This window comes from Halichondria panicea, chromosome 2 (genome assembly GCF_963675165.1).
Source record: "Halichondria panicea chromosome 2, odHalPani1.1, whole genome shotgun sequence".
Classification (NCBI taxonomy): Eukaryota; Metazoa; Porifera; class Demospongiae; order Suberitida; family Halichondriidae; genus Halichondria; species Halichondria panicea.
The window spans coordinates 8,266,035-8,284,247 of NC_087378.1; the positions used below are offsets into that span (position 1 = coordinate 8,266,035).

Here is an 18,213-nt window from a genome sequence, read left to right on the forward strand (position 1 = left end):
AACTCACCTACCTTGTCAATTTCGATGACACGCCGCGGTTAAGAAGCAAAGCGTCCACGTGTCGCGACCATTTCCATACTAAGCAACGACGCTAGCTAGCTATAAACCAGGAGAGATGGACTACATGGACCCTTACTGCTACAACCCCATCCCTGGTACAGACGTTCCTCTTGACCACATGGATTACGGCTACGTGAGCAGCTGCAGCGACTCTACTGAACTGGGCAAAATACTCAAGATTCTAAGGTGAGGGGGCGTGGGTCTGTAGCTAGCTGCATCCTTGAAATTGAAACAGAGTTGGTAAAGTACTGAGCACTCATACCCCAGGTCTGGGAAGGAAGGTCATTATCCTGAGTTGATAGCTCATACAGAGAAGAGGCTAGGAGAGGTGGACCCCAGCAAGTAAGCTAGCTGTGTGTGTAGACAGTGTGCTCATGTGTTGTGTGTGTATGTGCAGCAAACTACTCATTTCAACCAAAGCTGCTCAGAGGACCAACGATCTATCTTATGAGGAATCTATTGCAATCAACAAGGACATGGAGGTCTGTACACACCACACACACACACACCACACACACACCACACACACCCACACAGGACTGGACTGAGAACATTCGCAGCGTCTCTGGTTCAAGTAATAATGGTAACGATGATGACAAGTCCCTCCCTCCAGTCAGGAAGGTCACATTCACCAACCCCAAGGAACAGGTACATGTTCTGGCACCCCACACCACACACACACACCATAATGTCCCTGTCCAGGTTCAACCCTCCGATGCTAAGCCAAAAGGAGAGAGAATAAAGTCGTTCGATTTCGACGCCTGGTCAAAGTTTGATGGGGAGAAGGAGGCAGCAAAGGTTGACAGTGAAGAGCCACAGGTGTCCGCCACAATACAGGACAAGCCCAACATTCCCAGCCAGCTCTCAAAGAAAGGTACAGGAATAAACAGATTGTGTGCTCATGCCATCGATAGGAACTGTTAGCTCACTATAGTTTGTTATTATGACAGCCTATGAGCATGTATGACAGCCTATGAGCATGTATGACAGCCTATGAGCATGTATGACAGCCTATGAGCATGCTACAATGATAATTATTATGTATTATAATTATGTCTTCATAGAGCTTGCTCTGACGACTGCTGAGAAGGAGCGGATGGCAGACAAGGAGAGGGAGAAGGGAAACGAGGTATCATGTGATTATTCTCCCATGTCATGTGACTGATAACGTGTATGATTGCTGTAGGCATTTCGTGCTGGAGATCTGGAAGAGGCTTTGGCTTATTACTCTCGGAGTATTAACTTTAACCCCTCAGTAGCTGCGTACAACAACAGAGCCCTCACTGGTGAGCCAAGAGTTAACCAATGCCTTGTGTTCACCCACCACCACCTCACAGAGATTAAACTGAAGCGCTTCCAAGCTGCAATGGAGGACTGCACTCAGGCTCTCAAAGTGGAGCCCTCTAATACAAAGGGTAAGTAAGCCAGTGTGTGTGTGTGTGTGTGTGTGGGTGGGTGGGTGAGTTCACGGAAACCGGGCGACGACCCAACTTCCCGTTTGGTTGATTAAGTTTTTTGTAGAATCAGAATGGCTGAAATATTACACTACGCTACATGTAATTGTGGTTTTTCTGTTTGGCAATTCTCTGTTGCAAGTGCACTCAATCCACAGTACTATCTCAACCCGGCCATGTAAGAACAAGAGTTCATTGATAAGAATTAATGATGTGTAAATGACATTAACTGTTCAATTTTGGTATGATATTATGCAATACAAGTCTCTACACAGCGTTTAACCAGTGTGATAAGAAGTTTACACCCACCCCACACACACCACACAGCTCTGTTCCGCCGAGGGACGGCCTACTCACAGCTGGGCAAACTTCACCAGGCAGCCACTGACTTTGAGAGGGTCCTGCACTTTGAACCCAACAACAAGAAAGCTCAGCAAGAGCTCAACGCTGTGCGTAAAAAACTAGCCGAGAATGGAGGTCAGAAAGACAATAAGAAGACTGGCCGCAGGATACAGATTGAGGAGGTTGAAGAAAAGGAAGAGAAGACTGCGGAAACCATCACCCCCACGAATACCGTCCCCCCTCCCGTCACTAAGACCACACCCCCAAAGGTCACGAAGGAGTCACCTCCATTGCCAGGTCGAGTACAAACTCTCAAAGAGGAGGGCAACAAGTTGTTCCAAGCTGGTCAGTATCCCGGGGCTCTGGACAAGTACACCAATGCTGTGGCTATTCTGCGCTCTGAGGGTAAGCACACACACACACACACATACACACACACACACACACACACACACACACACACACACACACACACACACACACACACACAATAATAATATTGTTCTGCTCAATTACTGTCGTAAAAGCGAAAAATTGAAATAATTAGACCATGCCATACAGTCTATTAGTTAAAATCCTGCTTAACTACACACTACTGCTATTATCAACCCCCTCACACACACACTCAGGTAAATGGCAGGAGAGCAATCTCTCCATGTTGCTCAACAACCGAGCAGCTAGTCAGCTCAAGCTGGGGAACTGCCCTGCGTGTATAGTGGACTGCACAGAGTCTCTCTCCCTGGTGGTGGTCAACAAGAAGGCTCTCATGAGAAGAGGGAAAGCATTTGAACTACTCGAGAAGTAAGCTTGTCATTCATAGTCTTTGTGTTTGGCCCAGTTTTTAGTGTTTAATAATCCACTCCATTCTTAGGCTATAAAAGAGGCAAATTTATTTGAAATTGAGGATTAAAAATGCCATCACTTTAAAAATTCTTGAGTCTAACGATTTCCTCCCCCCTCCACTAGATACAAGCAGGCTTACAATGACTACCAGCTAGCTCTGGCTATAGACCGCTCCCTCCCTCAAGCCTATGAGGCATCATCCAGAATAGTGAAAGTATTAAGAGATATGGACGGTTTCAACTGGAGGGACAAGTTACCCGTGTGTCCTGAGGCAGAGAGGATCAGGGAGGAGCTTCAGAGGACCACAGCCTCTAGTACTCCATCAAATAGTGTTGATATCAGCAAGGCCCAGCCGACTGACAATGTCGATGTTGCTAAGGAACAGCCGACTGAGAATGAAGTTGTTGCTAAGGAACAGCCTACTGACAATGCCAAGGAAAAGCCGACTGAGAATGAAGTTGTTGCTAAGGAACAGCCTACTGACAATGCCAAGGAAAAGCCGACTGAGAATGAAGTTGTTGCTAAGGAACAGCCTACTGACAATGCCGATGTTGCTAAGGAACAGCCGACAAACAGTGGCGATGTTGCTAAGGAAGAGTTTAACTTGTTAGCAGATAATAACGACAACGGGGATTCCCCCTCACCAGAAAGTGCTGACACAGCAGATGTCTCTTCAGTACCAGAGTCCACACCAGAAAGTGCTGACACAGCAGACGCCTCTTCAGTACCAGAGTCCACACCAGAAAGTGCTGACACAGCAGACGCCTCTTCAGTACCAGAGTCCACACCAGAAAGTGCTGACACAGCAGACGCCTCTTCAGTACCAGAGTCCACACCAGAAAGTGCTGACACAGCAGACGCCTCTTCAATACCTGAGTCCACACCAGAAAGTGCTGACACAGCAGACGCCTCTTCAGTACCAGAGTCCACATCCAGTGATGTGTCCACTGATTCAAGTGCATCTGTTGAGGACGAGATGACCTCTGACCCCATCATCAATACAACCTCTCCAGTGTCCCACACTAAGGTATAGCTTTGAGCATGTCCAGTAGTTGTACATGAAAATGGCTGATTTGCTTTATACAGGTGACCCAGTCCACACAGCCTGTTCCCTCTACGCGTACGGCAAGTCCCCCAAGTTCAAAGGTCAAATACGATGATCTACTGTCCCCGGAAGAGAAGTTTGAGAAACACAAACTGAAGGGAAATGAGCACATAAAAAAAGTGAGGGTGGCATGAGAAATAATAATTATGTGTGTGTCAAGTTAGACTGTGTTATGAGTTCATCTATTGTGTTTATAGGGAGAGTATGTGGAGGCCCTTCGTTACTACAACATGTGTGTGAGTGTGAGCCCCGGGAGTGTGGCGGGCTATACCAACAGGGCTCTCTGTCACCTCAAGCTCAACAGTGTGCGTACTGTCAAATACTTGTCATAATATATGTACCTTAAACTCTATGTGTGTATTTAGACTATTATTTTATTATAGGGATTGGCACCACTTTTGTAGCTTTTTATGACTGTATAATTATTATTAGATTTAAATATAATAATTATTGCTCGCCAAACTAATACATGTTATGTGATCTGACCACCTGCTCCCTGTCACAGCCACGCAGTGCAGAGGGGGATTGTAACAAAGCTCTCTCCAAAGAACCTGGTAATGTGAAGGCCCTCTATCGCAGGGGACTGGCTAGAAAGGTAGGCCAATACTCATTGCTATCTCTTATACATGTACATGTAGCCTGTACCAAGAGTAAGAATGTTGTACATGTAACAGTGTTTGACTAACTCTGCTATCAAAATAATGGTTTGGGACTCTTTCAGCTGCCAAAACTTGAATTCCGTGGATCTAATTTCAACGATTTTCTGCTTTTCTGAAAGCTTAGAAAGAGACCTTTCAAATGGTGTCTTTTTCGTGAAAAAATTCATATTTGAGAGATAAATGTATTTGCCAATTAATTTTGGCCAGACCATGGTCCAAGGGCGAAAAATGACAAATTATGGCCCCGACAAAATGTTGGATTTAAACACATCATTTGAAAGATCTCTTTCTCAGCTTTCAGAAAATCATAAAATGTTTGACACTGGATCAACGGTACTAAAGTTATGGCTGTTCAAAGATGTTCAACTGCACAACGTTGTGCCTATACATAATTGTAATTGATTGCAATTGCTCTATTATAAGCACTCTCTCATAATATTGGCCCACCCCCTGCAGGCTCTTGGTCGCTATGCTGAGTCAGTACGGGACCTCCACCTCCTCCTCACCATTGACCCTGACAACCCACCTGCCAAGAAAGAGTTGGGTGAGACCAAGCAGCTCTGGGAGAAGCAGCTGCGTGAGATACAGGCCCGCACCGTCGCCAAGGACAAGCGACCAGAGCGAAGGAATTCCAAATCAAAGAAGGGTAAGTATTAAACTATCCTCTATCCCGTACAGTGTGTCAATTTATGCATGTACACCAACTGTACCTTCCTCAAGCCATAGTGCCTTTGCTCATCAGATGATTCCCTTCCCTGAATAGCTATAATTATAGCTGGCTTGAACCTTGAACCTAACCCCCCTTCTCCCACAGGTGGTGGACCCAGGACAGCCTCCCAGAGGTCACCTGCATCTGGTGGCAATAATGGAGCTCAGAAACCACCAACTAAAGAAGAATTGGACAAGTTTCAGAAGCTGCTGAAAGAGTTGGAGGCCTCCAAAGATAAAATAGAGCAGCTGTCCAAGTCTGGGGGGCCGATGTGGGGCAATGGTGTGGAGGGACCAGGGGGACTTCCCTTCACTGGAGCACCCCCTCCAGGGAAATCCCCTAATGGGAGCAGGAAGACGGCTAAACCAGCAGCAGCCAAGGCCGGAGGGAACTCCCCCTCTGCTAGTAAACCAAAACCAAAAACAAAGAAAGTACCGAAAAAACCTCCGAAAATGATGACGAAATCCGAGCCTCAACCTGAAGAGAGGTCAGAGGTCAAAGGACACCCATCGCCAGAGGAGGTTAAGAGTTCTCCCGTTACTAAGGGGAAGAGAATTGTCATTGAGGAGATCCATAGTAGTGACGATGAGTTGACCACGTCCCCTACACCGGTAGAGGACACGCCCCCTTTGAAGGAGGACAGTGCAGAGACTGAGTCACCACCACCATCACTGGTAAGAGTGTACAGACCGTGTGGGCGTGTACTACGCATGTACTGTAACACTTGCTTCCCCAGCATTTTTCCGATTTTTTTCCTATAATGTACAGATAATTGTTTTACGAGGAATTATGTTTCTAGTATAATAATCATCTATTCCTGTTCCGCCCACTCATTTACCCCCTCCTACACTGTTCCGCCCACTCATTTACCCCCTCCTACAGAGTTCCCCGTTTGAGTTTGTCCAGCGATGGAATGCAATCCCACGGACAGCCAAGAGTTCAGAGTACGCCCGTCTCCTTGAGGCCATCCCTCCCTCCAGTCTTCCCAGTGTCATCACTAACAAACTAGATGCTGTCATGCTCACCAACGTTATCAGGGCCATGGACAAACAGTTCGTGCCTCGAGGTACCGTCAGTAGCTGCGTGTGTACTCTGTATAGTTGTCTGGTGTATGGTGGACTATATGGATGGCCCCACCCACTTGTTAGATCCACTGCTCAAGTTATGTAACTTCTGTTGCAGTTGGCCACATTCATGTGTGTGCTACTACTGGGGCTTCGGAGCGGGAGGTAGCATCTGCGCACTGGTCGGGACTCCGACTTAACTGGGATCCAGTTACTGGCTATGACTCTAGCTTGCGCAGAAGGTCGGGACGCCGGCCGAACTACTTTTTTTTTTACTTAGTTTGCATGATCATAGATTAAGGAAAGAGTCGAAACATCTAAGTTATCGGAAACTGTCTGTGTTGCCAGCCCAACAAGTTGTATGGCTGTTAAAAGCAAATCTAGACCTTCCAAGCCCTTTACAATGAATGCCCTTTGCTGGTATAGTTGTAGGCAAAATTAATGACAAATCAGTTGTTGTGAAGTTGCTATAGAGGATACAAAGTTTGTTGTCCCTATTCTATCGCAGTTCTAGCAATAGAATAGGGACAACAAACTTTGTAATTTGTAAGTAGTGTACTGTGTCACATAATAACTATGGTCTCAAGTATTGTATGGAACTGCAAGCTAAGCAGCAGATTATTCTTAAGGCCACCATACACCAGGCAACTTTCATACAACAGATTGTACAACCATTGTAGGCAATGAATTGCCTGGTGTATGTGGTGGCCTTTATTTGCTTCAACCCTGCATGCTTATTTCATGTTCACTCTCCTGTGCAGGCAAGTACGAGTTGTGTGCTGATATTCTGACTAGTCTGAGTGAGGTGCCACGGTTTGGTATGGTGTCCATGTTCATGGGACCACAGGAGAAGTCAGGTGACAGTTAGAGTGTGGTATGCTAGCTATAATAGAGGTGGCTATATATATGCAGTATGTAATCAGCTACACCCCCTCTCCCCTCCCCCCCCCTCCCACGTTGTTACTACCTCCCCCCCACGGTGTTACTAACCCCCTCTCCCCCAGTATTACTAGCTAACCCTCCCCCCTCCACAGTGTTACTAACCTGCCTCTCTCCCTTGCAGACCTGAATCATGTGCTGGCAGCATTGTCCTCTGCTAAGGAGGTACCCAATGCAAGGATTGAGCACATCAAACAAGTGTACAGCCTCTAAACTGAAACACTCAATCATCACATGCATGAGTCTGTTGGCTTGCTTTTGAAGCTTGTTATAATTTATTATGACTTATGATTGTGTTTATAATTATCAAGTGATAAATGCATGCCAACAGTTTACGTTTAAAGTTCAAAATCATGCGACGTAATGTTTCATTGTTCCTATGTGTAGCTGAGTATGGGGGTGTGGCATAGGGGACAGTTGGATCGACCTTTGACCTCGTTAAAGTAGGCCCTGTGTTTGCAGGTGGAGCACATCCATGACTGGTAGTCAAGGAGAGGTTGACCCGTTGCTAGGCACACAGGGAACTTGGAGTCACAGCTAGGACACGTCGACACCCTACACAAGAGAAAGGGGAGGGGCTTAGCATGGGATACCATACTTGCATAGCTATCGGTATTGCATACAATTGTATGAAAATGTGCAGTAGAACAAGATGGCATTAGACAGTACACATAATCATGTTAGAATGTTGACTCACCATTCTCTGACCTGTGAGCCACAACTGGGGCACTCTAGAATATTCTCTCGTGAATCCTTTGGAGGATGACTGCACATAACACACACACACACACAGTCAATATCTGTCAGACAACAACTACCACAGCAAACTGCACACACACACACACACACATTCTACACCCACTATATACACACCCACGCACACTCCTCACACTCCTCACTTGACAAACAGCTCCATGGCGAGGTCCTGATAGGCTGCCCCTCCCTCCACCAAACTCTCCAGCTTGATGAACGCTTTAGAGCAGACAGCAAATGCCCCGGCAGAGCTACTGCACAGAGCCAGGAGACAGTACACGTCAGCCACTGGGAGAATGTCCTCATACTCAGGTAGACAAATAGCCTGCACGCAAGTGAGGGGGGGGGGGGAGTTAGGAGCCTGATACTGGTACACAAGTACAGTCAGACTAATAATTATACACTTCTTTACTAATCAACGGGGCCCATAATTATACGCATCCTGCAATACTACAGTTCACTGGTGTCTCACTGTTGCGAGTGCGTCTTCGGGGTTTCCAGAGTGGAGCTGTTGCTGAGCCAGTAGATAGTAGTGATATGCCTCTGCCCCCCTCCAGGGGTTGTCCAGGAGTGCTGACTCGGCAACACTGGAGTAATCCTCAGCAAGCAAATCTTGTAGCGTTGACATCACCTGATCAGATCACATGATTATATCAGATGATTAGCATCCAGGTAATGTGACATACCTCTCCCTTCCTGTCTCCGCTGGAGCTCATCTTAGCTGTCTGTTGAGTTGTCCGTGTGTGCACGTGGTGCTCCTCAATCTGTATGTATAATAAATAGTCAACAATTTAACTCTTACATGTAGTTATTGCAATTTTGGGCCTATTTTCATGGGCCTATGGCCTATAATTATAGCCCATGGTATTTTTTCAAAAAATTAATGATAAATTATGGCCCATTCCAAATTTGAGAATTGAGCATACCATCTGAAAGAGCTCCTTCTAAACTTTCAGAAAATCATAAAATAGTTGAAAATGGGCCATCAGAACTCTAGTTACAGAGCCAAATCTATCACAGTTACGTGTGTGTGTGTGTGCGCTGACACTCACGAGGAGAGCTGCAAGGACGTAGATCTTCTTGATCTTGAGAGGAGAGAGTGATTGTACTGTGGCCTCTCGTGCAACCTTCATGAGCAACTGAGCTCCTGACATAAAGCGATGGGCTTTGCGATACCTGGGTACTGGGGTCAAGGACAATACACATCATTAAAAGGGGGGGGGGGAGATAATTATAATTGTCTAAGGATACAGTTCTATGGCACTGAGAATCTTGTCATCCTTGAGGAGGTGTGTGGCGTACTGTGCCATGAGAGAGTCCACATCTACAGTTTGATGATGGGCCTTGGCTAACTCCACAGCACGACTCCACTAGAGGGAGGAGGGTACAGTGAGTGGATATCTGGTGTGTTGTACGTATACATAGCATTAAATGAAGCGTCTTTGAACGGCCATAACTTTAGTTCTGTTGGTTCAATAACGTTAATTTTATGATTTTCTGAACGCTTAGAAAGAGGCCTTTCAGATAATGTGTTAAAATCAAAAGTCTATTTTTAACCTGTTTTTGATAAAAGACCATGGGCTATATATAACCCACGGTCTTTTCCCAAAAATAGGAAATTATCGCTCATTCCAACCTTGATTGAGCATACCATCTGAACAGGCTCCTTCTAAGCTTTCAGAAAATCATAAAATCGTTGAATTTGGACCATCAGAACTCTAGTTACAGAGCCAACTCTAGTACTTGTTGTGGTTGCAATGACATACGTACATGTAAGGGATAGTGCAGTATACCTGGTTGAGTTGCACACATGCATCGATGGCCTCCTTGGTCTGCCCTGCCTTGAGGAAGCAGCTCACAGCCACCTCACTCATACCCACTGTCACAAACATACCACCCAGGTCCTACAGAGGGTATACAAACATGATGGAGCTAACCCTCCCAGTAGCTAGTGTACTCACTGGTAACAGTGTGTGGTTGTCTGGCAGTCCACTGGCCAGTGTCTCCAGAGCAGGGTAGTCCTCCAACAGGTAGTAACAGTGGGCCAACCTCTTCTGGTTAGCTCCCTGACTGTAGTAGGTCACAGCAGTCTTCCACTTCTGCCGATCAGCGTAATAATCCCCCATTGCATTCCATGCCTCTCTCAGCTGAGTGTCATCACCTGCACACAAGAGGGGGGGAGGAGTATGATGATATTAGAATATTAATGTAATAGACTTCCTAATAACACATGCTAAGCAAATGAGGCTACAGTATCATGCTCTACACAATGTACAGTGTACGTGCGTGCGTACCAACTTCCCCAGTCTTGAGCAGCTGCACAACTTTGAACCAGTCTCCTAACTTAGTCCGCATCTCAATGGCCAGGTCCCTGCACACACACACACATATACTGACCACACCCACTATACAAGGGGGTGGGGCATACCTGCGGTCCATGTAGAGGTAGGTTTTCTCAGCCTCCTCAAACTTGTGGAAGAACGAAGCCACTTCAGCTTTCTGTTTATCCTCTGACTAGAGCGTGTGTGTGTGGGTGTGTGTGTGTGTGTGTGTGTGTGGGTGGGTGTGTTAGCAAACACTGCACTTACGTCTAATTTCCTGAGTCTCTTGACAAACTTGATTCCCTGATAATCACCACATCGTACGAATGCTTTCTCTGCCATCTCCAGTTCAAGACTCTCCAGCGAGGACTCCGCCAACAGTCGCCTGTAGAAGGGGGCAGGGTCAACTGTACAGTATAGCATTATAATGATATTCATGAGCCAACAGTATTCATAGAAGTATTAAGAACACAGTGGGTGTTGGAATGTTTGAGAGCTATAAAAGGCCGTGTTGTGCATTCAAAGTGCTGGCTAAGTTAAGTGGCTACTTCGTTTCTACTGAAATACACGCGGTTAATCGTTGGATTATTCCGGGCTTGTTTCCCAACCCCATAACCACTGACGCACTCCAGCTTTTTTTTTCACCCTCACAACACACACACACCACACAATGTTTTTCAGAGTGTCCCCAGGGCTTAGTTAGAGAGCTGTGCTTTAGTCTCACCAGAGTCTTGGGTGAGGGTTGTCCTCAATGAACTGGTAGGCATCTCCAATACTCACTTTCTTGAGGAGGTCTCGAGTATCTCGCAGGGACTACAATAATGATGGGACACAATAGTGAACCATGCTATCAAACAGGCCCATGCATTATCAAGGTTATATACATGTACTTTTTTCGAGAATTAAAAAAACAATCACTGATCATTAATTAGATAGGACTTTCAAATTAAGAGCTACAAAATTCATCTATTAAATATCCCAACTCAAGTTATGAGCACAAGCCCAATTCGGACCAATGTCCATATATGCTCTTTCTTTGCACATGAGAATTAACAACATTTTTTAATCCAAAAGTAATCAATCCCTAGCCACCAGGCAGGAGTACACAGTACACCCATCACTACGTAGACTACCACTGTATAACACTGACCTTGATGTCTAGGTCCACCACGAGGTCATCTCCCGGGTTCTCAGGATCCTTCATAACCTCGTCCAGGAGAACAGACCGCACCTCCATTGACTCAAATGAGCAGATATGACCAGAGCTCACCACGGGCTCCTGACAAGAATAAGTATAGTATTACACCATGAACAAGGAACTGTGTTTCTAGGTATATATCTCTCTCTCCTCTCTCCTCTCTCCTCTCTTCTCTCTCTCTCTCTCGTGGTGCTACAGTACGGTGGGTGTGGTCTTACCTCTGGATCAACCCCTCTGAATATATACATCCGTGTCTTCTCCATGATGGCAAACAGATCAGGGTTGTCCTATTAAGGCATAGATGCAAACAAGGGATAGATAAAGAAAGGTCATGCAGTTTTGGTATATGTAGTATACCAAATAATTACGGACACCATTTATATACGTGTATTTGGTAACTGACCTCCGACCACTTGAGGTTCCACACTTCCTTCCTCTCCAGTGGTAGTTTATCTCCCCTCAAGATGTCCATGAGACACAAGATGCCGTGGATGTCAATGATAGCCACCTTACTGCACAGAGGGAGTATAAACACAACGATAGTTACTGCTAGCGTGTTCACTGTAGTTAAATAATCTATTCCTAGAATTAAGATAGATCATTAAACTATTTGCTGAGCAATATAATTATATTGATACTACTCACGATGAGTCAGAGTTCAGTGCGATGGACTGTGGTCTGCAACTGGCCACATGTCTACTCTCCAACATTGCCTTGGGCAGTGTGTACACTTGCACAATACCAGACCCTCTAGCCTGTGTGTGTGTGTGTGTGGGTGGGTGTGTGGGTGTGTGTGTGTGTGTGTGTGTGTGTGTGGGAGGGGCTCACCAGGACCAGCCTCTTGTCAGTGGCACACACAGCGCAGATAGGATCATCCGTTACCTGCACACACAGTACGTACAGTAAGGGAGTGGATGGACATACACACACTCACGTCCTTGGCAAGGTTAAAGTCCAGCTTGGGAGGGTTTTTAACGAGGGGATGTTTCTCCACATGAATAACAACATCTTCCCCGGCCTCCCCCCTCCGAGAGGTCACGTGGGTCAACTTGGAGGTGGCCAGACGTGAGGTGGTCCTATAGTGCCATACATACACCGCACACTCACTAGATGCTATTATGTGCGTATGAGAGATGGCCACAAACTTGGGCTCTGCAGAGAAGGGAGAAAGATTAGTGGAATAATTATCATTATTTTGGCTAGTAGACATGTACCCATTTTGATGTATTTAGTGTCGACAGGAGTGCCCAGGGCATTGCACAGTAGGAGAGCATGCTGCAATAGAGAAAAACTATAATCTGTGTGTGGTGTGTCTCCCTACACCCCCCACCCCCTCCACACACACACACACCACCACCACCACCCCCTCCACACACACACACCACCCCCTCACCGGCCCTCCACATACACACACACCACCCCCTCACCCCCTCCACACACACACACACACCACCCCCTCACTTGTCCAGGCTCATCCTCAAGTCTTGTGAGCAACACACAGAAGTCCTTACAGGAGGAGATGGTGATGAGATTCCTCACTGACTTGGCATGCTTCTCTCCAGTGCGAGTGTTCCAGAAGATCACACAATGCTCCACTTTGTCCGGCTTACGAAATGAGTAGACCAGAGTGTCAGAGAAGTAGCCCCACTGGTAGTCATGACGAATATTGGCAAAATAGATGAATGATCCCACAGCCAATGCTACACGGAGTCCAGTCCCCTCCCACGTCAGCCCAGATAGCTGGCGACCAGGGACCTTGAGAGTATGCAGGTGCTGTATACAGAGGAGGAGGTGGTTATACTAGCCTAGTATAGACACAGTACACTGCCAATCTTACCTGTCCAAATGTGCTGTAGAACTGCACACAGGAGAGCTCTTTGCCGTCCTGGAAACGCTGAGCCCCAGCAAAGGCTAGGATTGCCCCACAGCGGTTCCATCTCACACACGTTACCTTCGTCATGTTGGTCTCTACCAGAATAGGGTCTGGAGGAGGTTCAGAGAGTCTTAAGATCCTCAATAATGTATATAACACTTGTTGCTAGCTCAAGACAATATCAGCTAGGTGTTTAATTGAACAAAGAATATCCATAAATTTATAGTATGTGGAATATCTATGGGATGTGTTTTATCACTCAAGTCTTCATTGTAAAATATTCAAACCAACATTAGATATAATTATCATGCACATTACAACAGAAGACCCCTCACTACGCCCACCCACTACACACACATACACACACCCACTACACACACTCACGCCCACTACACACACTCACGCCCACTACACACACTCACTGTGGTCTAGTTCGTGTCTCTTAAGCTCGGCACGGCCATTGTCATACACGATGGCCAGACAGGGACAGTTGGGCTCCACATAGCCAGAGCTCCCATTGTACCACTCCACTCCCACCAGCTTCACCAGTCCAGTTACATTGCTCAAGCAGTGAATCATCATCTTAGACTGAGAAGGGAGGGTACAATAGTCAACACATTAACTCTGGGCCAGTCTGATCAGTCCAAACTAATAGTGACACAACGCCATTGACTCACATTGAAGCTGCCATGACTGTCGTAGATGTGTACCTCTCCCTTGCTGTTACCAAAGAGGATGACCTTACCCTCTGGAGACCATTGGACATTGGTGAGTGTCATTCCCTTGATCTCCTTACCCCAGAGTCTGTTACCATCCACACCACCGACTATCACTGCACCTACACACACACAAGTACACACAGCATCCAATAATTGCCAAAATTTGGAAGAATACAATTTTTGGTACTGCCTAAAATTCAAACAGGTCCACCCACCATCCTCATAAACGATGCATATCTTGGAGCCCTCTTTGTTCCAACACATGTCTCGTACAATGCTCTTGTTTCTGTTGTTGATCATCTCCTCGTACCAGAGTCCCTTGTAGAGCATCCACACGATGATGAGTCCATTCTGATCACTGGAGGTGAGGCGGTCGTGAGTCTCATTCCACGTCACCACATACAAGGACCCTCCTGGAGAAAGGAGAAGGGGAATCAATGAAATAATTAAACCACAAAGTACAATCTGCCCACCTCATTGCAGTGAGGTCGTTGATTGAATAAACTGTTTTTGATTGAAAACACAAACCCTTGTAAATTATCCGCTTTACCTCGAGACTGTCCTAGCAGCCAAGCTGATTTCAAGCGTTACCCAGTAGGTTAAATGTGGATAGTTTTCAGGCAAGTTGCATAGTCAAATGATGTGGTTAGCGGGATAGTAACCACGACTACACACACACACATGACTGAATTATCTACCACATACATGTTCCAGAGTTGATCGAACCATGAATGCAGAAGGGGACGTCAAGTACATTAGCTACAGATGGTACATCAAAGTCAATGTAATTTTTCCATGCATTCTGGAATGTGTTGTTAATGTTACATGTAAGTGCCGGTGAAAAAGATGTGCCATCTGTAGCCACCTATCTAATGGTTCCAACTACTACAGTCTGGAACATCAAAGTTAGTTTGTCACCTAATGCTAATGACAATCCCAATCACATTTCTAGGTGGTCTGAAAGGTACTTCATCTCCCCATGGCACATCTTAATATCACTCACATTCCAGAATGCATTAACAAACGCCATTGACCTTGATGTGTCATAGCTACACCATTAGCTCTAATTAATACTCAGACTGTAATATTGGAACACCATTAGAGAAGAGAATGCAGAGCGGGCTTAGCTACGATGGTAGGTGTAGGGCTCCTAAAGCATGCGTGTAACTTTATATCTTAAGTAATGTCCATGCACACAATGTATAAGGATGTTACGTGCAGTTATCCCAGAAGCTTATAAAAGGAGTTGTGTTACACTTTATCTTCATTCAACTCAACGGATGGTTACATGCATGATGGCTACTAACATACGAGCACTGCAGACTATCAGCTTCTTGCTGATGCTAGCAATCACTGTGAATGCTAGGGTGGTTCCAGAGCAAGTACGAGGACAAGAAGACAATGGGGAAATGTCGAGAAAGTTTCTTTACGATATCAAACAAGGAAGTATCGATCAAATGAAGAATGAAATATTGGCGCTGCTACTGAATGATCAAGAAACTATAGCTCAAAGCCTCTTTGAAGAATACCTCGACATTCCAAAGAAAGAGATGGACCCTGCATACAGACCTAGCACTGAAACCAGAAGAAGCTCAAGCTCAAGATGGCATGTACAATCCAGATCTCTTTGAAGGAAACCTCAAGATTTCAGATAAACAGATAAAGGCTGTGTACGGAACGTCTTCATAAGTAAGAAAAGTGACTTGTGTTCAAATAGTTAAGCTAGGTTATCCTAATTATGCATTGGATCAAATGTATAACTATTATGCTTCATTTGTACAGAATAGTTGCATGTACACTGTAAGCTGTATACACTCCCACACTGTGAGCCACACTCCCACACTGTGTTGGTAGGCAAGTTCACACTAGCAAGGGGCATTTTAAAATATCAATGAACTACTAGTATACTCCCGAAAAAGTATACACTATCAGGCCACCCATTGTTGCTCCAATTTAGAAAACCTCAAGTCTATAATTATTATGTACGTTAATGCAGGCTGAGCTTCAGAAGGCTACAAGCGTCAATGCGCTGCTATGGGCTGGCGGAAAAGTCTACTACGAAATGGACCCAGACTTAGTTCCAAATTTTCTGCAAACTATCATACGAGAGGCAATGGACGAATATGAGCAACACACGTGTCTCAAGTTCTACCTTAAAAACTCTAGGAGTACACAGTTTATTCGTTTTCAATATACTTCGGACGGGTGTTATTCTACTTTGGTTGGGAAAGAGGGCGGTATACAAACAATCAATATAAATATAGGTTGTGCAGAGCATAGTGGACTTTTACATGAAATCGGTCATGCGATCGGTTTTTGGCATGAGCAAAGTAGACCGGACAGAGACAACTACCTTACGATAAACTGGGACAATATCGAAGCAGGCCAGGTATCTGATTATCAATTTGAATTACGGCACGAAGTTGATTACCGGGGTGAAGAGTACGACTATGCTTCAATTATCATTATGACGTGTACGCCTTCAGCAAGAATGGACAGCCCACAATGGCCGTTAACAATTTGGTTAGATACCGGCAACAAGGACGCCCTCATCTTGGAATTCCATGGTTTGGGTTAAAACACCTTAGTGCGGGTGACATCAGGCAGGTGAATAAAATGTACAAGTGCTACAACCCATACGGTTTCTGGGGATTGATAAATGTTCATGTATATAAAGCGACTGGGCTACCTAAGGGCACGTACTATGCCCAAATAACTGCTTATGGCACCTACGGTACAAAGAAGATCTATGAATCACGAGACTCCGAGAATAATTCTCCAGCTGTCTATACATGGGAGGATGGGTTTTCAATCTCATATTTTATATCAGCCTGGCGTTACTTCGAGATAAGGATAAAGAATTTGCAGGGGGAAGATGTGATTGGTCGGCAAACCATATGGATAGAAAAATCAAGAGAAAAAGTTGAAGATGCGTACTGTATGAAAGATGAGCAAGATCAGAATCGCAACAAATGTGTCTTTTTCAACTACGAAATCAAGGGATTTTAAAATATAACGAACAAGTATTATGTCTTACTTACTGTATTATAGGCTGACACTTGATTGCTAGTAGTCATGAACTATTCAACATGTAGACTGAACTCCAGTTAGAGTAGAGTATAAAACAGATGTTGTGTTTAGAGTGTATGGAAATAATGTTCCAGTTTGCATGGTTGTCACTCTGTTAGGTATTCCTAGAAGTACGTACATGTGGCTCAGTGTACGTGCACACACTGTAAGCTATAATTAGGAATCTCTAAAAATGGTAATACTCTCGCTAATCCAAATAGCTTGTTCAGATTAGTGAAGGGGAGGAGTGTAGTTACACACGATAGTGATGTGTATGCACAACTCACTAAGTACAGTAACTCTTATACACCTATCAATGTGTCGCCCCACTCCCCCCCCCCCCCCGGGAGGGGTCGGGCTAACATGGGGGATTTGACCATACCTCAGATCAAATTCCCCCTGGTGGGGGAAGGATTCTGTGTTCAAATCCCCAAGTCAACAGGGGGTTTTTGAGCCCCAAGCAGTTGCACACGTCAAAACAGGTTATAAAAGCAGCCTTTACTACGCAAAACCAGGTCAAATCCCCCATGGCAAATATTTCAGGTCAAATTAGAGTCAAATTCCCCCGTATGTCCCGGGGGGGGGGGATAGTGGGGCAACATGTTGATAGGTGCATTATCTACACGTACCGTTGTGTCCCTCGAGGGTCTGGTTCATGGAGAGGTTACTAGGGGCAGCAAGACCCTTGAGTTTAGCATCCTTGGAGGCCAGTGTCTCCAGTTGTAGTACCTTGAGTAGTCCATCCTCCCCACCACACGCTATCCAACCCTTGCTACTGTGCCATGAGATGGTTGCCAGGGCAGAGTCATTAGGGATAGCAATCTAACAAAGGGAACTCTAAAGGAAGTATGCATGTAGGATCCATCTCACCTTCTTACTCAGATAGACTAGCATGGTGTGGCCCTCAGATCATACACTCATACAATGCTGGCATGGAGGTTCTGTACACTGTCAGCTAGAGGTCGTCTGTGAAGCTACCATGGCTACTATCAGGCAGATCCGCCCCCTTTCATCGCACATCCAGTGAGGGTCGTTGTTAGAACAAACTTCACTGCTGCAACAGCTTTTTCCTATAGACGACCTTTCTGCCGAGTTTTCACTTTTA

At 45.5% G+C, this 18,213-nt stretch overlaps 2 protein-coding genes and 1 pseudogene across 2 annotated transcripts; 2 read left to right on the plus strand and 1 right to left on the minus strand.

Moving 5' to 3' along the window:
* The first annotated feature begins 50 nt into the window (after positions 1 to 50).
* LOC135330799 (sperm-associated antigen 1-like) lies at positions 51 to 7,481 on the plus strand. The gene is made up of 19 exons (XM_064525735.1): positions 51 to 246; positions 328 to 402; positions 458 to 542; positions 598 to 708; positions 763 to 934; positions 1,125 to 1,189; positions 1,247 to 1,346; positions 1,398 to 1,475; positions 1,842 to 2,261; positions 2,486 to 2,657; positions 2,823 to 3,726; positions 3,786 to 3,923; positions 4,002 to 4,109; positions 4,310 to 4,399; positions 4,920 to 5,109; positions 5,278 to 5,846; positions 6,055 to 6,238; positions 6,998 to 7,093; positions 7,300 to 7,481. Exons 1-19 carry the CDS (start codon positions 116 to 118, stop codon positions 7,386 to 7,388), a joined length of 3,777 nt encoding a protein of 1,258 aa, XP_064381805.1. The 5' UTR covers positions 51 to 115; the 3' UTR covers positions 7,389 to 7,481.
* LOC135330800 (WD repeat-containing protein 35-like) lies at positions 7,432 to 18,138 on the minus strand. The gene is made up of 27 exons (XM_064525736.1): positions 17,979 to 18,138; positions 17,738 to 17,930; positions 14,255 to 14,452; positions 13,998 to 14,158; positions 13,743 to 13,908; positions 13,285 to 13,430; positions 12,909 to 13,220; positions 12,662 to 12,722; positions 12,382 to 12,599; positions 12,276 to 12,329; positions 12,093 to 12,202; positions 11,851 to 11,959; positions 11,666 to 11,734; positions 11,400 to 11,528; positions 10,974 to 11,062; positions 10,517 to 10,634; positions 10,357 to 10,442; positions 10,223 to 10,299; positions 9,890 to 10,089; positions 9,722 to 9,832; positions 9,180 to 9,298; positions 8,981 to 9,104; positions 8,615 to 8,692; positions 8,401 to 8,559; positions 8,075 to 8,253; positions 7,873 to 7,941; positions 7,432 to 7,730 (listed from the first exon to the last, which is right to left on the minus strand). The coding sequence occupies exons 1-27, from the start codon at positions 18,000 to 18,002 to the stop codon at positions 7,553 to 7,555; spliced, it is 3,537 nt and encodes a 1,178-aa protein (XP_064381806.1). The 5' UTR covers positions 18,003 to 18,138; the 3' UTR covers positions 7,432 to 7,552.
* On the plus strand, positions 15,605 to 17,218 carry LOC135330803 (zinc metalloproteinase nas-13-like; annotated as a pseudogene).
* Positions 18,139 to 18,213: the final 75 nt, after the last annotated feature.

Coding starts and splice junctions, on each gene's coding strand:
- LOC135330799 (XM_064525735.1), top strand. CDS start 116: ATGGACTACATGGACCCTTACTGCTACAACCCCATCCCTGGTACAGAC. Junction 247..327: donor AAAATACTCAAGATTCTAAG/GTGAGGGGGCGT, acceptor CTCATACCCCAG/GTCTGGGAAGGAAGGTCATT. Junction 543..597: donor CAATCAACAAGGACATGGAG/GTCTGTACACAC, acceptor ACACCCACACAG/GACTGGACTGAGAACATTCG.
- LOC135330800 (XM_064525736.1), bottom strand. CDS start 18,002: ATGCTAGTCTATCTGAGTAAGAAG. Junction 13,909..13,997: donor ACAGTCATGGCAGCTTCAAT/GTGAGTCAATGG, acceptor CTCCCTTCTCAG/TCTAAGATGATGATTCACTG. Junction 10,635..10,973: donor AACCCTCACCCAAGACTCTG/GTGAGACTAAAG, acceptor CCCCTTCTACAG/GCGACTGTTGGCGGAGTCCT.